This window comes from Grampus griseus (assembly GCF_964374135.1).
Source record: "Grampus griseus genome assembly, chromosome: 2".
Taxonomy (NCBI): Eukaryota; Metazoa; Chordata; class Mammalia; order Artiodactyla; family Delphinidae; genus Grampus; species Grampus griseus.
Genome location: NC_139018.1, coordinates 11,273,104 through 11,294,956, shown reverse-complemented (window position 1 = coordinate 11,294,956; position 21,853 = coordinate 11,273,104). Strand labels below are relative to the sequence as shown.

The 21,853-nt window shown below is 40.8% G+C and overlaps 2 protein-coding genes across 2 annotated transcripts; one reads left to right on the top strand and one right to left on the bottom strand.

Moving 5' to 3' along the window:
• Nucleotides 1-1,423: 1,423 nt before the first annotated feature.
• GON7 (GON7 subunit of KEOPS complex) lies at nucleotides 1,424-5,376 on the bottom strand. Its single transcript, XM_082647441.1, has 2 exons — nucleotides 5,136-5,376; nucleotides 1,424-2,747 (listed from the first exon to the last, which is right to left on the bottom strand). The coding sequence occupies exons 1-2, from the start codon at nucleotides 5,341-5,343 to the stop codon at nucleotides 2,653-2,655; spliced, it is 303 nt and encodes a 100-aa protein (XP_082503567.1). The 5' UTR covers nucleotides 5,344-5,376; the 3' UTR covers nucleotides 1,424-2,652.
• A 177-nt stretch (nucleotides 5,377-5,553) lies between these two features.
• UBR7 (ubiquitin protein ligase E3 component n-recognin 7) lies at nucleotides 5,554-21,853 on the top strand. Its single transcript, XM_082647730.1, has 11 exons — nucleotides 5,554-5,747; nucleotides 8,143-8,276; nucleotides 9,115-9,175; nucleotides 10,051-10,146; nucleotides 11,094-11,147; nucleotides 11,702-11,807; nucleotides 13,004-13,212; nucleotides 13,388-13,537; nucleotides 14,047-14,209; nucleotides 15,239-15,300; nucleotides 19,654-21,853. The coding sequence occupies exons 1-11, from the start codon at nucleotides 5,598-5,600 to the stop codon at nucleotides 19,744-19,746; spliced, it is 1,278 nt and encodes a 425-aa protein (XP_082503856.1). The 5' UTR covers nucleotides 5,554-5,597; the 3' UTR covers nucleotides 19,747-21,853.

Here is a 21,853-nt window from a genome sequence, read left to right as displayed (position 1 = left end):
TGGTTAAGAATCCGCCTGCTAATCCAGGGGACACGGATTTGAGCCCTGGTCCGGGAAGATCCCACATGCCACGGAGCAACTAAGCCCGTGCGCCACAACTACTGAAGCCCGCGTGCCACAACTACTGAAGCCTGCGCGCCTAGAGGCTGTGCTCCACAACAAAGAGAAGCCACCACAATGAGAAGCCCGCGCACCGCAACGAAGAGTAGCCCCCGCTCACCACAACTAGAGAAAGCCCATGCACAGCAACGAAGACCCAACTCTGCCAAAAAATAAATAAATTTATATATAAAAAAAAAATTTGAGCAGCTTGAAGAAATACTTCTAATAAAGTACATTTTATGAGGGGGTAAGTACAGGGGGCCAGGTTCCACAGAAACATATAGTATGGGGACCTAACATTGTCTCAGAAGCTGAGAAAGTTCTGCTGAAGGAAATGTTTAAATGTTCAAACTTCCTAACTAATATTACAGCCAAGCAACAGTAACCTATTATAAAAGAGTAAAAGTTCTTGTCCTTGGCCACAGAACTCTTAAAATAAGTATTTAATGTGACACAAAAGCACTTACATATATACATATTTGCATATGTCCATATATTTCATATTTAGAACTTCATATTTTAAAAGATTATCTAAGGGCTTCCCTGGTGGCACAGTGGTTGAGTCCGGCTGCTGATGCAGGGTACATGGGTTCGTGCCCCGGTCCGGGAGGATCCCACATGCCGCGGAGCGGCTGGGCCCGTGAGCCATGGCCGCTGAGCCTGTGCGTCCGGAGCCTGTGCTCCGCAACGGGAGAGGCCACAACAGTGAGAGGCCCGCATACCACACACACAAAAATAAATAAATAAATAAATAAAAATTACCTAAGTCTAGCATCAAGCTTATTTTTAGGTGGGATTGTGGGGTTGACTTTCTTGTATAACAGTAAAGTTGGAGCTGTTTCAGAGAATAACTGTATCCTGTATGCCTGTGGCCAACAGTTTTACCTCTGGTTTTCAGATTAGAAAACCAGTCAAGGCATTTCTTTTCTACTGGTCCTTCAAGCTGGTCCCTCAAACCTTCAAAATCTTTTTTGTCATGCATGTGGCTCACTTAGGAAGACAGTATTAGAATCAGAAAAAGATCGATCAGACCTATAACCCAGACCTCCAAACACTAGACCACAAGCAAAAATATGTTGACATTTCTTCTTCATAAACATACTTACTAAACACAGAAGGAGACAAAATGTTCAGGAGCAAAGTTCAGCTACTACTTTAGAAGTATGAACTATTTTAATTATACAGCTTGTTTTTTTAAGGATTGTATAAAGATAAAAGATTATTACAAATCAGTAACTGAGCTGAAATCCCAATATTAGAGACATTATCACAAACTAAACAAGGTAATTTCTGACCATTTATAAAACTTTTTCTAGTTGGTATTGTTTTAATTACATAAGAGTACTTAGTGGAAGGCTGATGTTCCAAGTAAAACAATACTTTAAAGATATGAAAAGGTGTGTAAATTCAGTTTCCTTAATAGCATGTACTTTGTAAGCTATAGGTTTCAGAATGTGTAACTGGGAAAGTGCTACGGGAATCTTTCAAAGGCTATGTGTATAACCCAAGCTCTGCCAATAAGCTCTGTAACTCAGGGCAAATACCTCACATTTGATTCACCTCTGAAATAAATCATATAATCTGTAAGGTTACTTCCAACTCTAAAATTCTATGACAATTTGTGTCTCAGTAGGTACATGCTACTTGATTTCTCTGCAGTTTAGCTATCTAAATGAATCAGGAAACACGCAGAATAAATGAAAAATGCCTTAGTCCCTCCGACAAGCAGAAAAGGAATACATACACACACACACATATATTTTAGGAATATATACATATGTATATTTAAAGGATTTGATAGTCCTTTGCTAAGCAAAATCAAAGTTTGACTACAGGATGACACAAAATATCTTTTTATATTCAACACAGGTTGCTTACCTAAAGACTTATATTTGTGTTAACATAAATAGCACGTCACAGCCTAAAAGCACACCCCATTTATAACTCTCTTAAGGTACAGGTTAAACATATATCCATTGAGTGGTATCGTCTCCAGAAGTCTGTGTACTGGGTGTGAGTGTGGATTCAAGGTTTCCTTGGATCTCTCTCAAGGGCTCTCCTTGCTCTTCAGTATTTCTCTCTATTCCCATTTTACTTCTACTTATACAGAACTGCCATTCTTAAATTTAATACCCAATTTTCACCACTTGTTCATGTCAGTTCCTTGAAATATAATTGTCCATGAACCTTGACATATACTTTTTATAACAGAAGCTAAAAGATGTAGACATCACACAATTTAATCCAGAGGGTATTTAAAAAGTATAAAGAAAGAATTCAGTTGCCAACATAGTGGATTTTATACATTATTAAATGTCTATTTTATCTCCATGGTCTGAAACTTACTTCTCACTCAAGAAAAAAGATTCCTTTCTAAACATTTATTCTATCTTTCTTTGATGGAAACAGCAGAAAACCTTCTTCTTTGACAAAATTGTCCCAGAGGAACAAAGCAAATGCTTTCCAAATTAGAGCACAAGTCTTCCTTAAATGTCAGTGTGTGATAAATAAGATATCATAGCAGTCTTTTAAATTTCATAAAAGCTACAGTTAAGTTGGTGTTTTTGGCCGTTTTGCAGAGGGTCCATCTGAGTTAGTTCTGTTATCAACGTTATTTTCATCTTCTGCATCATCTTCATCATCACCTTTTAAAATAAATATTTGTTGTATGACAATATGTTCATCGGTTGAAAGAAATATACATAGCTAAAGCAGCTGATAACGAGACCATTTCACTTTAGGGATTAATAGAACAATGGATATATCAAATTAGAAATATGTACAGTTAAAAAGACTTTGGGAATTTTGGTGTTTAAAACCTTTCTTTTCTATCAGTTATTTTTGAGATATGATTCATATACCATAAAATTCACTTTCAAAGCGTACAGTTTATTTAGATATTCACTAGGTTGGGCCACCATCACCACTAATTCCAGGACACTTTTCATCTTCCCAGAAAGAAATCTCATACAAATTAGCAGTCACTTCCCATTCCCCTCAGTCCTTGGCAGCCACTAATCTACTTTCCTATCTCTTAGATTTGTCTATTGTGGACACTTCATACAAATGAATCGTAAAACATGTGGCCTTTTGTGTCTGCCTTCTTTCACTTACCATGTTTTCAGAGTTCATTCATGTTGTATAGCATTTATCAGTACTTCATTCCTTTCTGTTGCTGAGTAATATCCATTGTATGGATATATATTTTGTTTATCTACTCATGAGCTGATGGACATCTGTGTTGTTTCCACTTTTTAGCTATTATGAATAATGCAGCTATGAACATTTGTGCGTTTGTTTTTAACGGCAACATGTTTCCAGTTCTCTCGGGAGAACGAGGAGTGGAACTAGGAATCCCTAGGAGTAGAATTGCTAGGTCGTACGACAAATTTATGTTTAACTTTTTGAGGAACTGACAAAGTGTTCTCCAAAGAAGGTACACCATTTTGCATTTCCACCCGCAGTGTATGAGGGCTCCAATTTCTTCACATCCTAGCCAAGACTTGTTATTGTTCTTTCTGATTACAGCCTTCCTAGTGGGCATGGCATGGTATGTCACTGCGGCTTTGATTTGCCTTTCCCTGAAAGTCAATGATGTTGAGCATCTTTTCAGGTGCTTTCTGGCCATTTGTATATCTTATCTGGAGCACTGTCTATTCAAGTCTTCTGCACACTTGGTAACTGGATTCTTTTTCTTTTTTTTTGGTCATTATGATGACTTTTTTTCAATTGAAGTATAATTGACCCACAACACTGTTAGCTCCAGGTGCACAACACAGTGACTCAATACTTCTGTACATTACAAAATGATCACCACTATTTGTCTTTCTAGTGTTGCGTTCTACCACTTTTCTTTCATAATTGTTACATTTTTAAAATTTTGTATTTGTTAAGATATGATTCATATAAGATAAAATCTGTCATTTTAATCTCTACAGCTTTTAACAAAGGAAATTCAAACAGAAGCTTTATAGGGACCTCATTGAATATACAAAAGCATGTCTTCCTGTATGAAGATATTACTGACCCACTATTAGTAGAAGAGACAGCAGTTACTTTTCCAGTAAGTAATTATATATATATATATATATAAATGGCTCTACCTATACCTGTCCTTATTCCATGATAATATTTTCAACGGATCAGAGAGGAACTTTTGGAGGCAAGAACCAGGACTTCTCTCTCATGGAAACAATCTATTATCTGAAGTTCGTGTAATATTCTGAATTGGTTCCTTCACATTATCTGGCAATCAAGATGTAAACAAGATGGAAAGGAAAGTACAGTACAGTTTAAGCTCCTCTACAGAGGAATTAAGTCCTGATTCTAATATTTAGTTCTTAGGTTCTTCAGCTCAGGGTAGTCAAGACAAGACTTAAAAAAAACGAATACACTTAAATTTCCCGTTTCTACTTTCAAACTGCACCTACAAAACTGGGAAAGGAAAGGAGTCCCTGAGAGTTAAGACTTGTTCATATAAAATCTGCTGCAATCTTCGGAACCTGCTCCTATTCTGTGACAGATGGCAGTCTTCCAAACTTGTTCGTAATTTTACACCGGGGAAGATTCCTTTCCATCCTTCAACAGCCAGCTTAGAATTCACGCCCTCTCTGAAGTCTTCTTGGGTTCTCTAGGTTTGCAATAGCTACAGAGGAGCCTAGGGTCATCCTTCTACTCTTTAATAAGAGTGTTTGTCTGTCTAACCCCTCAGCGGTCAGAGTTCCACAAGGACAGGAACTGAGTTTCATTCTTTCTCCAGAGTTCAGCCCAATGACTGGCATAGAGCAGTAGACGTTCAGCACGTTTTTGTGTGTGTGTGATTTAAATGCAAAGAGAATCGTGAAAAGCAGCCCTGGTAAATGAGCCCAGGTACAGCCCAGATCTGGCGGAAGGTGCTAAGAAGTTTTAGTTGGATTTCTTCCCCCCAGGCTCACTTTCTCCAAGTTTACCAATCCACGCAGGCTCCCTGAGCAGACTTTCCCTGGGCGCCCCTGCCCACCCATCTGTCGCTCCAGCACCGTCTCAGAACTCACCGTCCAACGCCTTCTCTGGAGCCGCCGCCACCCAATCCTGTGCTTCCCGCTGTACCGGGGAGCCGAGGAGGTTGGTCACCAGCTCCCTCATCTTAGCCACGCCCGACAACAAGCCCTGGAAAGGGTCGGCGACGCCCGGCGCCTCACAGGGCACCCGTAGCTGCTGTCGCTGCCCGTCCTGCCCGACGTACTCGCCCAACAACTCCATGGACACCGCCGAAATTCCAGAGCGCACAGCGATGACGCGCCACCCGGAAGCGGAAGCCAGCTCGCCGCTGGCGCAGGCGGGAGAAGGGAGAGGAGTAACTTCCGTTTGTCGGGAGTCGCTCCTCCCCCTTCCTTCGCTCCCCGTCTCTGGGATTGGTGCCTGGTACTGAGGCCCCGCCTCCTCCGGCCCCGCCCCTCGCGGCCGCTTTTCCCGCCTCCGCCGGGGCCGAGAGGCGGTCCGGGTGACAGTTGAGAATGGCCGGAGCCGGGGAGCTCGCTGGGCGGCAGTCGGAGCTGGAGCCCGTGGTATCGTTGGTCGACGTACTTGAGGAGGACGAGGAGCTGGAGAATGAGGCGTGCGCCGTCCTGGGCGGAAGCGACTCGGAGAAGTGCTCCTACTCGCAGGTGGGCGCGCGGCCCGGGCCTCGCCTCCCCCGGGCTCCCCTGAACCTTCTCTTCCCCGCTGGACTTACCCTCTTCCCGCCTGCCGCGGCCGGCACCCCCGTGGTGGTCCGGGGCCGTTGTTCGTAGTACGTTTCCCCATCGCAGGCCCAGTTGTCCTATTACCCTTAGTCTCCCGAGCCCCCTTCCTCAGCCTGTGTCCAGCAGGGCTCCCCTCCTTTCTCGGTCTTCCTCCGTCCGCTCCCCCCCGCCCCCACGATTCTCCAGGCTTTGGCCCTGGAGCGGCTGCTCTTTCCTTCCTTTCCCGTCTCTTCTCGGTGCCTCAGCTGCTTTTCACGAAACCGTCCCCGTGACCTCTCACATCCAGACATCTTTGTCTCTACTTTTCGCATCTTTAGAGCATTTATTAGGAATCGAATGGGAGAGTCAAAACAGAGTTAAAGGAGAGAGCTCTGGATTTGAAAATCTCCCCGTGTGGGCTGGGCTCCTGGACAGCTGGTTCCTCTGCAATTTAGTTTGACAAGTGCTAGCTGGGTTTTTGGAGAGAAGAAGCAAGTACTGCATCTGTCTGCAGTCTGCCCCCCAGGGGGATAGACCGGGACCCGAACAGCTGGTGGCACTGGCAGAGGAGGGGAGGGGAGGAGAGAAAGCATTTGGAAGATGTCGTGAACAAGGATTTGAGGGGGTGTGATGTCTTTGTTTGGTGACTCATCCTATATTTGTAGGTACAAAAATGGAGAAAGGTGGGTAGAAGAAAACTAATAAGAGGTGAGAATTGGTAGGAGGAAGAAGGTTACCTTCCAAGGGGGTGGAGTGGAACGCTGAAGGATGTGGAGAGAGATTTGGGGTCATTATGTGGTGCGGACTGAGATCGTAATACCAGTTGTCATCGTTGTCCAGTTGAGTTTACACTGCAAAGTGGTTACATTTTTTTTTAATACACCTTGTGTCAGATGTATTTAATGTTGTCTGGTATTTAAAAACCTTTGGTCACCACTGAAACAACTTTTTCCCTGCTTTCCTTTTTTTAAAAAGTCTGTTTGTAAGTTACCTTTGAAATGTAGTTAGGTTTTTGAAACGGACTTCCTTAACATTTTTTTTATTGTAGTGAAATATGTGGAAAAGTGCACAAACCATGTATAAGTCTTGGGAAAGCATAAACAAAAACACATGCAGGGCTTCCCTGGTGGCACAGTGGTTGAGAGTCCGCCTGGCGATGCAGGGGACACGGGTTCGTGCCCCGGTCCGGGAAGATCCCACATGCCGCGGAGCAGCTGGGCCCGTGAGCCATGGCCACTGAGCCTGCGCGTCCGGAGCCTGTGCTCCGCAACGGGAGAGGCCACAACAGTGAGAGGCCCGCTTACCACAAAAAATAAAAAATAAAAAAATAAACATGCAGGTACGTACTACCCAGATCAAGAAATAGAACATTACCGGCATACCAGAAGCTTCCTTGTATCTTCCTTGTGTCTCCCCCCTTCCCAGAAGAGGGTACTATCCATTATCAGGATTTGCTTGTTTTTCTTTCAACTTTTTATTTTGAAACATTTTAAGTCTACAGATAAGTTGAAAGAATAATATTATGAACACCTGTGTAACTTTCACATATATTCACTTTTCAACATTTTACAACATTTGTTTTTTCTTTTACCCCTTCATTGTAATAGACTTTCTTTTTTCTTTTTTCCTTAGCCACTTGAAAATAAGTTGCAGACCATGACATTACACCTCTGAATACTTCAGCATACATCTAAAAATCAAAGGGATTCATTTAATGCATTGGTTTTCTCTTTGGTGGAACCACAAGCATTTTCCAAAATTAAGTATGATTATTACTTACATAAACTTAGACACATTCTCCTACATTTTTTTTTTTTTTTTTTTTTTTTTTTTGCGGTACGTGGGCCTCTCACTGTTGTGGCCTCTCCCGTTGCGGAGCACAGGCTCCGGATGCACAGGCTCAGCGGCCATGGCTCACGGGCCCAGCCGCTCCGCGGCATGTGGGATCTTCCCAGACCGGGGCACGAACCCGTGTCCCCTGCATCGGCAGGCGGACTCTCAACCACTGCACCACCAGGGAAGCCCTCTCCTACATTTTTCTGTGTTGAAATGATTAAGCAGACCAGCTTATTCACAGCTGACTGAAAATATTAAACTTCTTTCTATCACTTTAAGAAAAGATTATATGAAAACAAGCACTAGTGTATGAAACATGCAACAGTGTTTTGGTATTCTGTTGAATAAGCTTTTTTATTAGCCTCAGTGTTTTTTACAGGAAAATCTTGACCACAGATAATCTGATTTCAGTTATTTCTTAGATCACAGTATGGGCATTAGGTGACTCTGCCATGTTTCTTCAATTTTTTCTCTCTTTTTCCATTTTGGGGCTGTCTTTTAGGGCTCAGTAAAGAGACAAGCACTATATGCCTGTAGTACCTGCACCCCAGAGGGAGAAGAACCAGCAGGAATTTGCCTAGCTTGCAGTTATGAATGTCATGGAAGTCATAAACTTTTTGAGCTATACACAAAAAGGTAAAATGGTCAGAGACTGATGCTGAATGCTTTTCAAATATTTAGATTCTTTTCCAGCTGCACTTTTTTTCTTAATCTTTTTTTTTTTTGCATTCAAAGTAGTTGTGCACTGGTAAAATGTAATGTGTTTTTATATAATATAATTGGAGAGAGCAGTTTTTCCAGAGGGTCTTTTTTTTTTTAATTAATTAATTAATTTTATTTATTTATTTTTGGCTGTGTTGGGTCTTTGTTGCTGCGTGCAGGCTTTCTCTAGTTGTGGAGAGCAGGGGCTACTCTTTGTTGCGGTGCATGGGCTTCTTATTGCGGTGGCTTTTGCTGCAGAGCATAGGCTCTAGGAGCGTAGGCTTCAGTAGTTGTGGCACATGGGCTCAGTAGTTGTGGCGCATGGGCTTAGTTGCTCCGCGGCATGTGGGATCTTCCCGGACCAGGGCTCGAACCTGTGTCCCCTGCATGGGCAGGCAGATTCTCAACCACTGCGCCACCTGGGAAGCCTGGCAGGCAGACTCTTAACCACCGCGCCACCAGGGAAGTCCCCAGAGGGCCCTTTAAAATAAAATTATGGTGCAAACTCAACTACTCCTGCTGCTCTGCCATGATTTTATTAGTGTTTGTGTAATATAGATATTTGTCTTTATGCATGTTAATCTCTAGAATTATTAAATCTTTTATTGTTATGTGTTGGAGAAATTCTGGATTGGATACATGAACAACAACCAAGGTCACTTTTTAGATCCTAGAAGCCAGTTGAAAGGGAAGAGGCTATGACATGAATTTAAAGAGTAAGTCATTAGATTTAAAAGAAAAATTAAAATCGGCTCTTCCTCCTTTGTTTCAGAAATTTTCGTTGTGATTGTGGAAACAGCAAGTTTAAAAATTTGGAATGCAAATTATTTCCTGTAAGTAAGCACCGTAACTATAAATGCATGAAAAGTAGCTGAGACTGATATTTGTCCAAGTGGATAAAAACCAAGTATTTTCCAAAAAGGAAGTTCTTATGCTTATTCTTTGTAAATGGAAAAATCAGTATTAGACTGTATCCCATTTATTACTTTTTGGAAAACTAAGTAACCTTTTCAGAGCCTACAGTATAGATTGTAATTAATATGAAGGGTTTGTGGGGGAATGTTCTAAAGTGATTCAGGTTTAGTTATGTTGATTATGCTTACGCTTTAAGGTTTTTAAAGCAAAGGGGATGACTTTAAAAACTGAATAAATAAAACTTGGTAATAATGAGTGGGTTATGTGCACTCAGAAGTTTTTCAGTGCTTTTTGGATTAAAAAAACTATGCTTATACGTTAACTTTCAATGAAATAACAGAAATGAAAGAGAAAATAAGGGACTTTACATTGTTCAATCATATTGCTAAAACTGTCATGCTTTTTCCCTCCTCAAAGATTATTTTTAGATAATTTCCTTGCCTGCCTCCTAGTAACCTGGGGGCTTTGGCTATCACAGCTGGGCATTAAGAAGTCTTTTGAAATTCTAGGCCAATGTCAGCTTACATAGGTTGATAATTAATATTTATGATTCATTTTCTCCAATTGCTACAAAGAAGACATAGAAAATAAATTTTAACTTTTCCCTGTATCCTGGAAAAAGTATCCCTTTAATAGGAATGAATTTTTTTCCTTTGTACTTTGAAAGTTAAAGACCAGCTTCTGGTGGGTGGAGATATTTAATGCACAAATTTATTGAATGCATAAATTTCATGATGCATGAAATTATAGTTAAAGTTAGACCATATTACGTATTGAAATTAATATCTTTCAGGACAAAGCAAAGATAAATTGTGGCAATAAGTACAATGACAACTTTTTTGGATTGTACTGCATTTGCAAGAGACCTTATCCTGATCCTGAAGATGAGGTAAGAGATTTAGAGGTTAGCACCGCGACTGTGTCATCTCTAGCCTTCACTCCTCAGCCTTTTGTCATATTTGACCCTTTAGCTGTTCAGCAGGGATTTGGGGATTGTGAAAGGTTTCTAGATTTATCCCTTCTTATGAATCTGGGCTGGAGCTACAACCAGAACAGATCCCAACTATTATTCTCATTCTTACATCATGAGAATGAAATATTGGACAGGACTTTCTCAAGGCCAGAACTTTTTTCCTTTCCCCCCCTCTTTGCCTGCCTGTTTGCTCCATTCCCCTGAACACTTTCCAGAAAATGACCTTCAGTTTCTTGCACCCCTGCAAGGAAAGAAATAGGGTGTACAAACTGGATCCTCTTAAAAATTTCAGTTAGACGTACACACAAAATTTAAAAAGAATTTTTCTTCTTCCTCACTCCTGTACCTTCTTACCTCCCAGAAACAACCACTGTTAACACTTTTTGGTATATGTATTTTTAAACCTTTTTCTGTGCACATATAAGTGGGTGAATGTGAGTTTTAATTTCTAGTTTTCTTTTATTTTGACAAAAGTGAAAATTCTGTGCATTCACATCTGCAACTTGCTGCAATTCGCATTACCTCCCTGGCCCTGGGTTTATGTCTGAAGTGAGAATACATTACTTATTTATAAAGTTTTATGGGAATCATATATTAAGTAACTGATATGAAAGCTTTGATAATTGCTCACAAAGTGCTTATCTTAATGTAATCCTTCTGTAACACCAGTTCATGGAGAATGAACTTCGTTGGCCCCTTGAATTGCTGTTTCTCCCTGTTCCCTTGACTTCTGGCATGTGGATAGCAGTTTTACAGAATTGGTAGAGAATTATTTAATATCTAATTCTAATGTGTGCCAGATTTACTTTGGTATCGCAGAATTCGCTGTAATCATTAACAAACAAATGGCTTTCCCGTGTTAGGTTCCAGATGAGATGATCCAGTGTGTAGTCTGTGAGGACTGGTTCCATGGAAGGGTAAGGAACGCTTTTACCTTTTAGAGACATTGTCTTTACAAAAAGAGAAAAGATCTTGTCTTTTGGCATTTACTATATTTTACGTTATAATTACTCTTCTAAAAATATAGTAAAGATACGATCAGCATACTAGTGCAATATGTTTCTTTCCCCCAGCTGCATTGGGTCTTCGTTGCTGCGCACGGGCTTTCTCTAGTTGCGGCGAGTGGGGGCTACTCTTTGTTGTGGTGCGCGGGCTTCTCATTGCGGTGGCTTCTCTTGTTGCGGAGCACGGGCTTTAGGCGCTTGGGCTTCAGCAGTTGCGACGCGTGGGCTCAGTAGTTGTGGGGCGTGGGCTCTAGGGTGCAGGCTCAGTGGTTATGGCGCACCGGTTTAGTTGCTCCACGGCATGTGGGATCTTCCCGGATCAGGGATCGAACCCGTGTCCCCTGTATTGTCAGGCGGATTCTTAACCACTGTGCCACCAGGGAAGTCCCGCAATATTTTATAAAATAATGGGCTTTTTGGACAACTTGGTGATCACAAGGAAAATGTTCGATTTTCTGTGTTCACAGCATCTTGGTGCCGTTCCCCCTGAGAGTGGAGATTTCCAAGAGATGGTGTGCCAGGCTTGCATGAAACGCTGTTCTTTTTTGTGGGCTTATGCTGCACATTTGGCAGGTAAATGTCTCTGTGGAGTTGGTATTCCACCAACTTGTGCTGTATGTTCAGAACAATTTGTATGTTCAGTACATAATTTTTATCAACTAGTTTTAATTGGACTCTGTGGAAAAAAGTATAAGATCTGTTCCTTCTCCACAAGGTGCTTATAGATAGATTGGGAGACTACCAAGAACAAATTTGTACTTAAGTGGCGTGATGCAGAGTATGGATGAGACCAGAATTAGAGAAAATCGAGGAAGCAGTTTTGAATGGGATTTTGAAAGATAAAGAGATAAACATTGTTCTTAAATGTAAGACATGCTATTGGTTGGGGAGAGGGTGGTGGTATAGTTTGTCATATAGTGCTTTTATTATACTCTAAGAAATTGACCCCAAACCACTAATCAGCAATGAACGTTCTTGAGGCATTAAATATTTTATTTTATTTGTAATGCTATATGTGTTAATTTATTTTTAAAGTGTCAGTTGTCTCCTGCTCTGGCCTCATAATTTCTTGCCCTTCTCACCTTTAGGGAACACTTCACCATACAAACCACAAGCAGTATCAGACATTTTGATTTGTCTCGAAGCTCTTAACCTTGGTGTGCTTCCTTTCTGTTCATACCCTTTACAATTAAATCTCACTTTCTGCTGGACCTGAATTTATTTCGCATTCATCAGGTTTTCTTAACAGTTCCCCTCTGCCCCTCCTTCATTTCCTTCCCTGTCAGCAGATGGCCTCATTTCCTACTAAACTGAAATGCCATCATGCAAACTGAGTTCCCTTATCATTTCTCTTCTCTCCACAGTATTTCTGTCTCTACACGCACCCTTTCTGATTTCCTTCTCTCATAAAGAAAAGCTGTTGTTTTTTCTAAAACTGCCCTTCTACCTGTATTTGCAGTTAAATCTCTTCCTATTGCCTCTTGCTTCTTGAGGTGTCCCTGTCTTTAACATCTATAGTATTTTTTTTTCTCCTTTACGTAGAAAATGCTTAAGTAGTGATTGGTATTTTTAAATGATCTTTTCAGTTATTTGACTCTTTGGATGACGCAGGCATAAACTAAAAAAGTGTTATTTCCTTTCTTATTATTCCAGAGATTAAGGTTGACTTTCTCCTTTTCCAGATTCTGAAGTATGTTTTAATCAGACTAAGTGATTTCATTGGCTAACTGGTCTGTGGATATGTGTGTGTTTTTTCATTGAACCCACAGTAACCAAAGTAACTGCTGAAGATGATGGGTTGCTGCTGAATGTTGATGCGGTAGGTGACCAGGAAGTTATCCAACCTGAAAATGGAGCTCATCATGATGGTGCCCTCAAAGAGGATGTTCCAGATCATGGAAAGGCTGCTGAGAAGGAAGTTAAAGCAGAGCAGATGAACGAACCATGTACCAGCTCTAGTTCTGAAGCTGATCTCCAGGTAACATGAAATCTGAGCTATAAAAGAAATAAAACTTAAGCAAAATTAATTCTGTAACCTATATAGCTTTGGGTTTCAGTTGTACCCTTTGCCTAAAGAAATCCTTTGACAAAATCTAAACTATGAAAACTATGATAGTTTAAAAAACACACTTCAAAACTTAATTTAATTTCAGACAGCATTTAAGAATCAACATCTCAACACAGAATCACAGTCTGGCTGCAAACTTGAGGAGCTTAAAGCTAAGCAGTTTATAAAGAAAGACACTGCCACCTATTGGCCCCTGAACTGGCGTAGCAAGTTATGTACCTGCAAAGACTGTATGGTAAGTACCTGATCAAGTTTCAATATTAGTATGTTTTGTGGACTGATGTCTAAAATAAGAGCACCTGAAAAGTATATTTATGAAACTGATATTAGAGTATAGAGAACTGAAAATTTTTTTATATTAAGCAAATTTATGAAATAGTATTTGCAGTCTGAATGCTCATGGAAGAAATTAAGAATTATGCAATACTTTTTATTAGCTTCATTTCAGTGGAAAATAGCTTATCTTTTTTATATCATAGAATTGCTTGGAAACACGTATTACTTGAAATTTACAGTAAGTCAGTGGTTTTTAAATAAACATCTCTTAGATCATATAATATCTACTGGGAAGTTGGGAGGTTTCTAAAAGATTTGGGCAAAAAGAATAAAATATTCAAGCAACTCTGCTAAAAGGGTCAGGTTTTTCTGGGTATTATTTAAATAAATTTTTAGTGATTCTCATGAGGTTGACTTTCTGAGAATGACATACAGTTCTAATGGGGAAACTGGTTTTATTTTTTAAAGAAAATGTATGGCGATCTAGATGTCCTGTTCCTGACAGATGAATGTGACACAGTTCTGGCTTATGAAAACAAAGGCAAGGTTGACCAGGCAGCTGACAGTAGAGACCCTCTAATGGACACCCTTAACAGCATGAACAGAGTCCAGCAAGTGGAACTTATTTGTGGTAAATATTGTTTGTGAAAGTTCATGAAGTTCATGAAGTTTCCTTCACCATTAAAAAAACTTATGTATAAGGAAGACAACTAATAACCTATTTTAATTTAACACAAAGATGGTTTAAATTTGGAATTGTATAGTAGGCCTCACCTACACTTGCTTGATTGTAATGTTGCTGGGTATTTAGCTGCTATTTCCATTGAATTAGGGTTACATGCTAGAATAATTACATGCTTGAGAAACCATAACATGCTATTTTGATTAAGGATAGATGTATGAGTAAAGAATAAAAGGAAATCAATTTCTTTTTCCATCCACTGAAATAATTTTCATTGAACATTACATGTCATCTTTTTGAGCAAAGCATGCCATCTTTTTGACAGTTCTTGAGGATACTTCAGTGGTTCACAGGAAACCACTAGAGGGGAAACATTCCCAAATCCTTAATTACAGGCTTTTACATTTTTTCCCCCAGTATGCGCAGCCTATTTTAGTGATTTCCATCCTAGCCATTTCTACTCGGATGCCACCACTTTTGTGCCCCTTTTTGGACATTGATTATTCCTGTCTTGTATTTGTAACTGTTTGATTAATTTCCTTTTACCTTTATTGGAGTAAAAGCTTTCCGAGGATAGAGGCTGCATCTAAAACATTTTTGTAGCCCTCAAGGTGCCTTGTACATAATATAAATTGTTGAGTGAGTGCACGAGTTTTAAAACTTAATGTTTGACAAGTCCAAGATATTTCAAGCACTAGAATTCCAGAGAGATGGAAAACTTTAAAAAAAATTCTTAGCTAATCATTTTGAGAATGAGGATATCTCTGTTTTTTGAGGGTTTTTAAATGAAAAAGTGTCCCAGATGTCAAAATGGAGGAATTTGAGAGAAATTGAGAACAAGTTTCTATGCAGATTTCACTTAAAGAAAAATGTGGTTTAGACTAACATACTCAAATGTCAATGGTCAAGAAATATTTTGTTTCTAAATGCAAATGGCTTATCTAAAGTTTATGTCCTTTTTTTGGTGTTTTGATTTAGAATACAATGACTTGAAGACTGAACTTAAAGACTATCTCAAGAGATTTGCTGATGAAGGCACAGTAAGTTTAGTTAGACTTCTAATCAGAGCCTTGTATGTTTGGAATAAAGTATCTTTTTTATTGAAGTATAGTTGATTTACAGTATTATTTTAGTTTCAGGTGTATAACATAGTGATTCAACATGTTTATAGATTATACTCCATTTAAAGTTATTATAAAATATTGGCTACATTCCTTGTGCTGTACAATATATCCCTGTAGCTTGTTTATTTTATACATAGTAGTTTATGCCACTTAATCCCCTACCCTTCACTTGCCCCTCCCCCTCCCTCTCTCCACTGGTAACCACTAGTTTGATCTTTATATCTGTGAGTCTGTTTTGTTATATTCATTTGTTTTATTTTTTAGACTCTACATATAAATGATAACATGTGATATTTATCTTTCTCTGACTTATTTCACTAAACATAATAACACCCTCTAGGTCCATCATTGTTGTTGCAAATGGCAGAATTTCATTCTTTTTTATGGCTCATATTCCATTGTGTGTGTGTGTGCCACATCTTCTTTAACCATTCTTCTGTTGATGGACACTTAGGTTGCTTCCATATCTTGGCTATTGTAAATGATGCTGCTGTGAACATTAGGGTGCATGTATCTTTTCAAATTAGTGTTTTCAGTTTCTGGATACATACCCAGAAGTGGGATTGCTGGATCATATGGTAGTTCTCGTTTTAGGTTTTTGAGGAACCTCCATACTGTTTTCCATAGTTCATTTTCTTTGATGAAGAAGATGACTGAGAGCTTAATGCAGGCAGAGGAAAGGGAAATCAATAGTAGTGAAACACCAGTGGACTAGCCACATCAGGAGTCCTTCCCAACCCTCCAGATGAGGGACGGAGCAGTCATGCCTGATCTGGAGAGAATCGTAGCTTAGGAGAGGGCCATTGGATCAGCCATACTGATTCTCTCAGTCCTGACCTTCAAGCAGGGATTTTTGGAGAAGGAAGGAAAAATGAAAGCCAGACCGCTTTTCTGTGATTTTTGAGTTCTAGTTTAAAATAAAACAACTTTATATTGGGGGGCTAAAACATTTCTCTTGCTGGTTAGGACGGTCTATATGCTTTTAAGGGTGACACTAACTCTATAATATATAAATTTTTTTTTTTTTTTTTTTGGCCACGTGGCACGTGAGATCTTAGTTCCCTGACCAGGTATGAGCCTATGCCCCCTGCAGTGGAAGCAAGGAGTCCTAACCACTGGAACGCCAGGGAATTCCCATGTAATCTTTTAAAATAGTTTTCCAGGGACTTCCCTGCTGGTCCAGTGGTTAAGACAACACACTTCCACTGCAGGGGGCGTGGGTTCAATCCCTGGTCGGGGAACTAAGATCCCACATGTCACGGGGTGCAGCCAAAAAATAAATAAATAGATAAAATAGTTTTCCAGATGAATTTACAAATACCTCCTAGCCCTTTACTACGCATACATTTATGATGGACTTTTTCTTCTAAAATACTTTTTTATCTTCCAAAGGCAGATATAAAGCAAAACTTTTCTTTTCATGGCCTACAGTTGTCCTTCTGGACAGAAAATGTTTTGCTCTGCTATAGCTAGACAGACAAATGAAGTCAGACATGGGTCTGACGGACACTCGGGACGTGCCCGGAAACTTGTTTTCTTGGAAGAAGTCTCTGCCAACCGAGTGCTTTCTCATAAATGTGGGAAGAACTTGTAGCTGCCTGGATATCTGGCAATGCTGCCTTTCTGCAAAATGAATTGTGAAGTCCAAAGTTAAAGAGACTTCCTAAATGGTTTTCTCATTTTTAGAGAATGTTCCTCACTGTCACTAGGGACGGACGTCTTCCTGCTTCCCAGCAGCTCTTAACAGACAGTTATTCTCGTTTCTGTTGCAAAGGCTGTCCTCTGCTTAATGCAGCCTCAGGCTTCTCTCTTACTGGAACTAAGAGGGTCTGTGGGTGTAACTGTTTTGGGGTTTTTTTGTTCTTTTTTTTAAATAAATTTATTTATATATTTTTGGCTGCATTGGGTCCTCGTTGCTGCATGCGGGCCTCACACTGTAGTGGCTTCTGGTGCAGAACATGGGCTCTAGGCACGTGGGCTTCAGTAGCTGTGGCACATGGGCTCAGTAGTTGTGGCTCGCGAGCTCCAGAGTGCAGGTTCAGTAGTTGTGGTGCACGGGCTTAGTTGCTCCACGGCATGTGGGATCCTCCCGGACCAGGGATCGAACCCGTGTCCCCTGCATTGGCAGGCGGACTCTCAACCACTGCGCCACCAGGGAAGCCCCGGGTGTAACTGTTTTAACCTTGGCACTGTTAATGGACGTTCAGGGTCTTTCAGTTGTGTCAAAGCACATGCTCTTGCCTCTGCTTTTGTGTAGTTTGTGGTTGCTGTGCTCTTTATTGATTTTATTACACACACACTTAAATTCACGTAAAAGAAAAAAAGTAGGTATGTTGTCTTTTTCCATTCATATTTGAAACAATTTTATCCAGTCTTCACATGTCTCCCAGTGTATGGATCTTTGTGACAGCTAGAGCCATTCTTTATGAGTTTGAGATTATCTGATGTGATGATTTAAAAGGACAGAAAAATATTTTTTATTGTTTGTTTTCGACATTACAAACACCTTAAGTTGTCATAAAGCTCATCTGCTTTGGTTGTATTTGGCTATAGAAGAGAATGCTAATAAGGTCTGGGTGTTGTCAAATGAGGGACTGCCCTTTATTTAATGTTTGTGTCTGACTAAAAACTAATAATAACGCTTAGACACTACAAATTTTCTAGGACAAACCAATAAAATGATTCATTATTGGACCCAGGTATTTATTCTTTAACATTTCTACTCTGCATATTGGCTGTGACCATTTGAGGATGCCTAGAAACTCTAAAGATTACACACTCTAATTTGTGTAATTTGTGGGCTTTTAGGTCTCCTCCTACTGTTTCCTTGCCAGAGAAATGTCCTTGTGTTGCCTTTCAGCGTTTAATGTTTGATCTGAGCTGGGGCAGATCCTTCACACTGGAACTCTCCAGTATCCTATTTACTAGCATTTATAAGTGTGCATTCCCAAGCCCAGGGCCCTAGAGCTCTGAGCTGTGGTTGCCTCAGAGTGTGTTAGCATCTCTATCTTGAGTCTGTGAGGGGCTCTAATTCCTCACAGGTTGACCCCCGGCTGACTCTTGGTGCCTGTGAGACTGGTGTGTCAGCTGCCAGTCTGGTGTGGAGTTCTTTCATTCGAGGAGTTGTCAGATCATGTCTCCCCCCCGTGAGTTATTCAGGTTGCCTGTGCCATTTGGGGATGTCGCGCTCTTACCCCTGGGGAGTGGAGAGGGCGGTTTTCGCTTTACACACAAGTATTTGTCCTCTTTCTTACTTCTCTCTCTCTCTCTCTCTCTCTCTCTCTCTCTCTCTCTCTCTCCCTCTTGCTCACTGTATTGCAGTGCTTTCTTTTTCTCTTTCCCTCCCTCTCCCCGCCCCACCTTTATTCCTTTATAATAATAAGAATGTGTTACCTTTGTAATTAAAAACCATGTTAACAAACCTGTCAGTTGCGGCACAGACTCACTCTTGGGGTGCGCAGGGACTCCTTCCGGGTAGGCCTGGTTTACTTTTTTATCCATATTTCCCCTTATTTTCTTATTTTTGATATTTTATTTTGCTAATAGAAACACTTCTATGTGATGTTCTAGTCCTTTTTCCGATAAAATACAAGATAAATTTCTCATTTTTATTGCATAACATGATTATTCCATTTACTGGGGGTACTGCTTCCATAGTTTTTGCCAATTATTTTTCTATTTATATAGCAAACATCTTTAATTTTGGACTCTTGAAGAGGGAAGAGTTTGGGGGTTCCTTTTTTTTCAGTAAAGGAGAGAGCACAGATCTCAAAAAAAGCAGATTCTGTTTGCTGTGGGTGCTTGGGCGGGACTGAAGGACGTTCCCGAGACGGCTGTGCCGTGGGGAGAGCAGCGGCCTCGGGAGACCATTGGTCTCCTAGTTTTCATCCTGGCTCTGCCACTTGTCTTCTCAGCTGATACTCACTGAGAACTTGCTCTGTGCTGGGCAGTGTTTCACAGGTGTTACATCTCATCTGCTCTTCAAACGGCCCTGTTAGGTGGGTGCTGCTTTCATCTCATTTTAATGAGGAAACCAAGGGCGGTGGTGGAACCCACGCTCCGTACCAGTGTGCTGTCTGCCTACCGCGTGACTCTGACTGGCCAGTCTCTGAGCCAGGATGAGCTTGTCTATGCAATGGAGATAGGATAATTAATTACACATTAACACAGTCCTTATCAGCAGTACTGTTGGACTTGATTGTGAATGTTACAACCAGTTAGTGCTGTTCTGTGATGTTCCCTTTCCTAATTTTCGCTCTCCCTCAACAGGTGGTTAAGAGAGAGGACATCCAGCAGTTCTTTGAAGAATTTCAGTCAAAAAAGAGAAGAAGAGTGGATGGGATGCAGTATTATTGCAGCTAGACTGGAATATGGCGCCTTCTCGTCCAGCCAGTGAAGATGCCACTCACTGTTCCAGGGATAAAAGAGGCATATTTCACCTTCGGTCCTCATTCTGTCCTCCCTGGAGCGGCCTCCTCCTGCTGATTTCACAACCAGCGTTCTTTCTGACTCAGCTAAATGCAGCTCATTCCACAGACTTGAGCCCCATCATGCCAGTCCAGCCAGGGTTATTTGCTCATGAGTATCAAGAAGTTTGATTTGGTTTTGAGAAAGTAAACTAGTTTTTGTTTTCCCTTATGATTTGCTCTTTAACTCCCGAGTGTGTCTGCCCTGTCACAGAGCCGCTGTCTTCCAGGACCTGCTCTGTCAAGTTCTCTTCTGTCAGCTCCAACCTCTGTAGATTCCCCCCACCCCTACGATCATGGTGCCTTGGGTCAAAGCTTCCTCAAGCCTGTTCTGCCCCTTCTCCCACATCTGTTTTCTGAGCTTTGGTCACAGCTTAGAAGGGATCTCAGAGCTTGCTTCCTCCAGGCCGAACCTCCGGAGTAGCCAGGACTGATGGTTTTCTGGCCTAGATGTTTATCACAGGCAAGGAGATTGGCTGATGGCAGGATTGAGGAAGACTACCTTTGTTACAAATTTTACTAAAAAATTTAAAGTGAAAATTTCATTCACAAGTCTACTGGCACTAGAATATTAGAATTTCAGTACTGTAGTGCTCACAGGGCTTCCTGGAGAAAATCTGCCATTATACTAGTCCCTCTCTACTGCCTAGAAAATAGACCGGGTACTACCCTGTGAAATCATGGTGGTTTACAAAGTCCTCTGGGTTTCTTTATATTATCAGGGATATTCATAAGCCTAGATTATAAACAGACCTATTTTGATATTATTCTGTTAAGAAAATGGTATTAGAACCCCCAATAAATTATTATTTTTCCCCTTAAATCTGTGCTGAAGAAAAAAGCTACTGGCTTAGCTTACTTGTAGCGAGCAGGGCAGTGAGTGCTCTGTTTTGGGAGATGATGTGGAAGAGATCCCATGTGCAAATGATGAGCTTTATGTATATAAATGTTACTGTCCACAGCTGAGTCCCTAATGACTGTGAGATCTTTTGAAGAACCTCATGGGATGTTGTATAAAACCCCATATTTGAGGGGATGTCCTTTCAGTTGGTTTGAAATCCCTTTAAAGCCCCTCAGTCTATGTGGAAAACACCTTTTGATAAACAAAGAGCCCTCAGTTGCTCTCTCCCTCTGGAGGAGCGTGGTCTTTCCTGACAGTAGACGACACACTTTGAGGTGTGAGACTATACACATTTGAGGCTTTGGGGCCACAAGTGTATATTAATATTTTTTGTGTGTCCAGCAGTCACAAGTGCCCACCGATCCCTGGATAAGGTGAACTAGGCCTACAGAAAGTCAAGGACTTAAAGAAATAGTACAACTCGTTTTTCTGCATCAAACCTCCTAATTACAGATCCTGATGAAGAGTGACGTGTGGAGCTGGAAGGTCTTGTGGCCACAGGAGATGCCTGTGTGCTCTGAGCTGGCCTTGTAGAAAGGGTGGAAAGGCTAGGGTGAGCGCTCACGGCATCTTCAAGATGGTTTACATCCCCAGCTTGGGAACTCTGTCCCAGGTCTGAGGATTTTTGAACCCCCCTCTGCAAGGTGGTACTAGTTGTGTACTGTTGTGGCCTGAAAGTTTATATCTTCTCAGACATTTGATTTAACTATCAGAAAGTTCCTCCCTTCCTTATGACAGCTCAGGACCCAGTCTTGGAGGTGATGCATTACTGTGCAGCACAACACAAATCACCCAGTGGTGAAGGGCTTGTTTTAGGAAAGGTACTGTTCCTTTTACATTAACCAGAAAACCTCTTTTTTTAACCTGTTGTTAACAACTAGTTTTCTTATTGACTGTATTGGACTGTCTCTTCTTGTAGAGACTGATTTTGGCCAACATGTGGCAGTTGATATTAATGCATGTTTTATGCAAAACAGGAATATGATATTAGTTACTTTTAAGGAATTCTGGCATTGTATGTGCATTTTTGTAGAATTGTTACTGGACTTATAATTACATACTTAACTCTAATAAGGTTTCTGTAAAATTTAAATAAACCAAT

What these genes read in the sequence shown, in the direction of transcription:
- GON7 (XM_082647441.1), bottom strand. Translation starts at nt 5,343, where the DNA reads ATGGAGTTGTTGGGCGAGTACGTCGGGCAGGACGGGCAGCGACAGCAG. An exon ending in TCCAGAGAAGGCGTTGGACG is followed by an intron (nt 2,748 to 5,135) that starts GTGAGTTCTGAG and finishes TTATTTTAAAAG; the next exon opens with GTGATGATGAAGATGATGCA.
- UBR7 (XM_082647730.1), top strand. Translation starts at nt 5,598, where the DNA reads ATGGCCGGAGCCGGGGAGCTCGCTGGGCGGCAGTCGGAGCTGGAGCCC. An exon ending in ATCCTGATCCTGAAGATGAG is followed by an intron (nt 10,147 to 11,093) that starts GTAAGAGATTTA and finishes TTCCCGTGTTAG; the next exon opens with GTTCCAGATGAGATGATCCA. An exon ending in TTATGCTGCACATTTGGCAG is followed by an intron (nt 11,808 to 13,003) that starts GTAAATGTCTCT and finishes TTGAACCCACAG; the next exon opens with TAACCAAAGTAACTGCTGAA.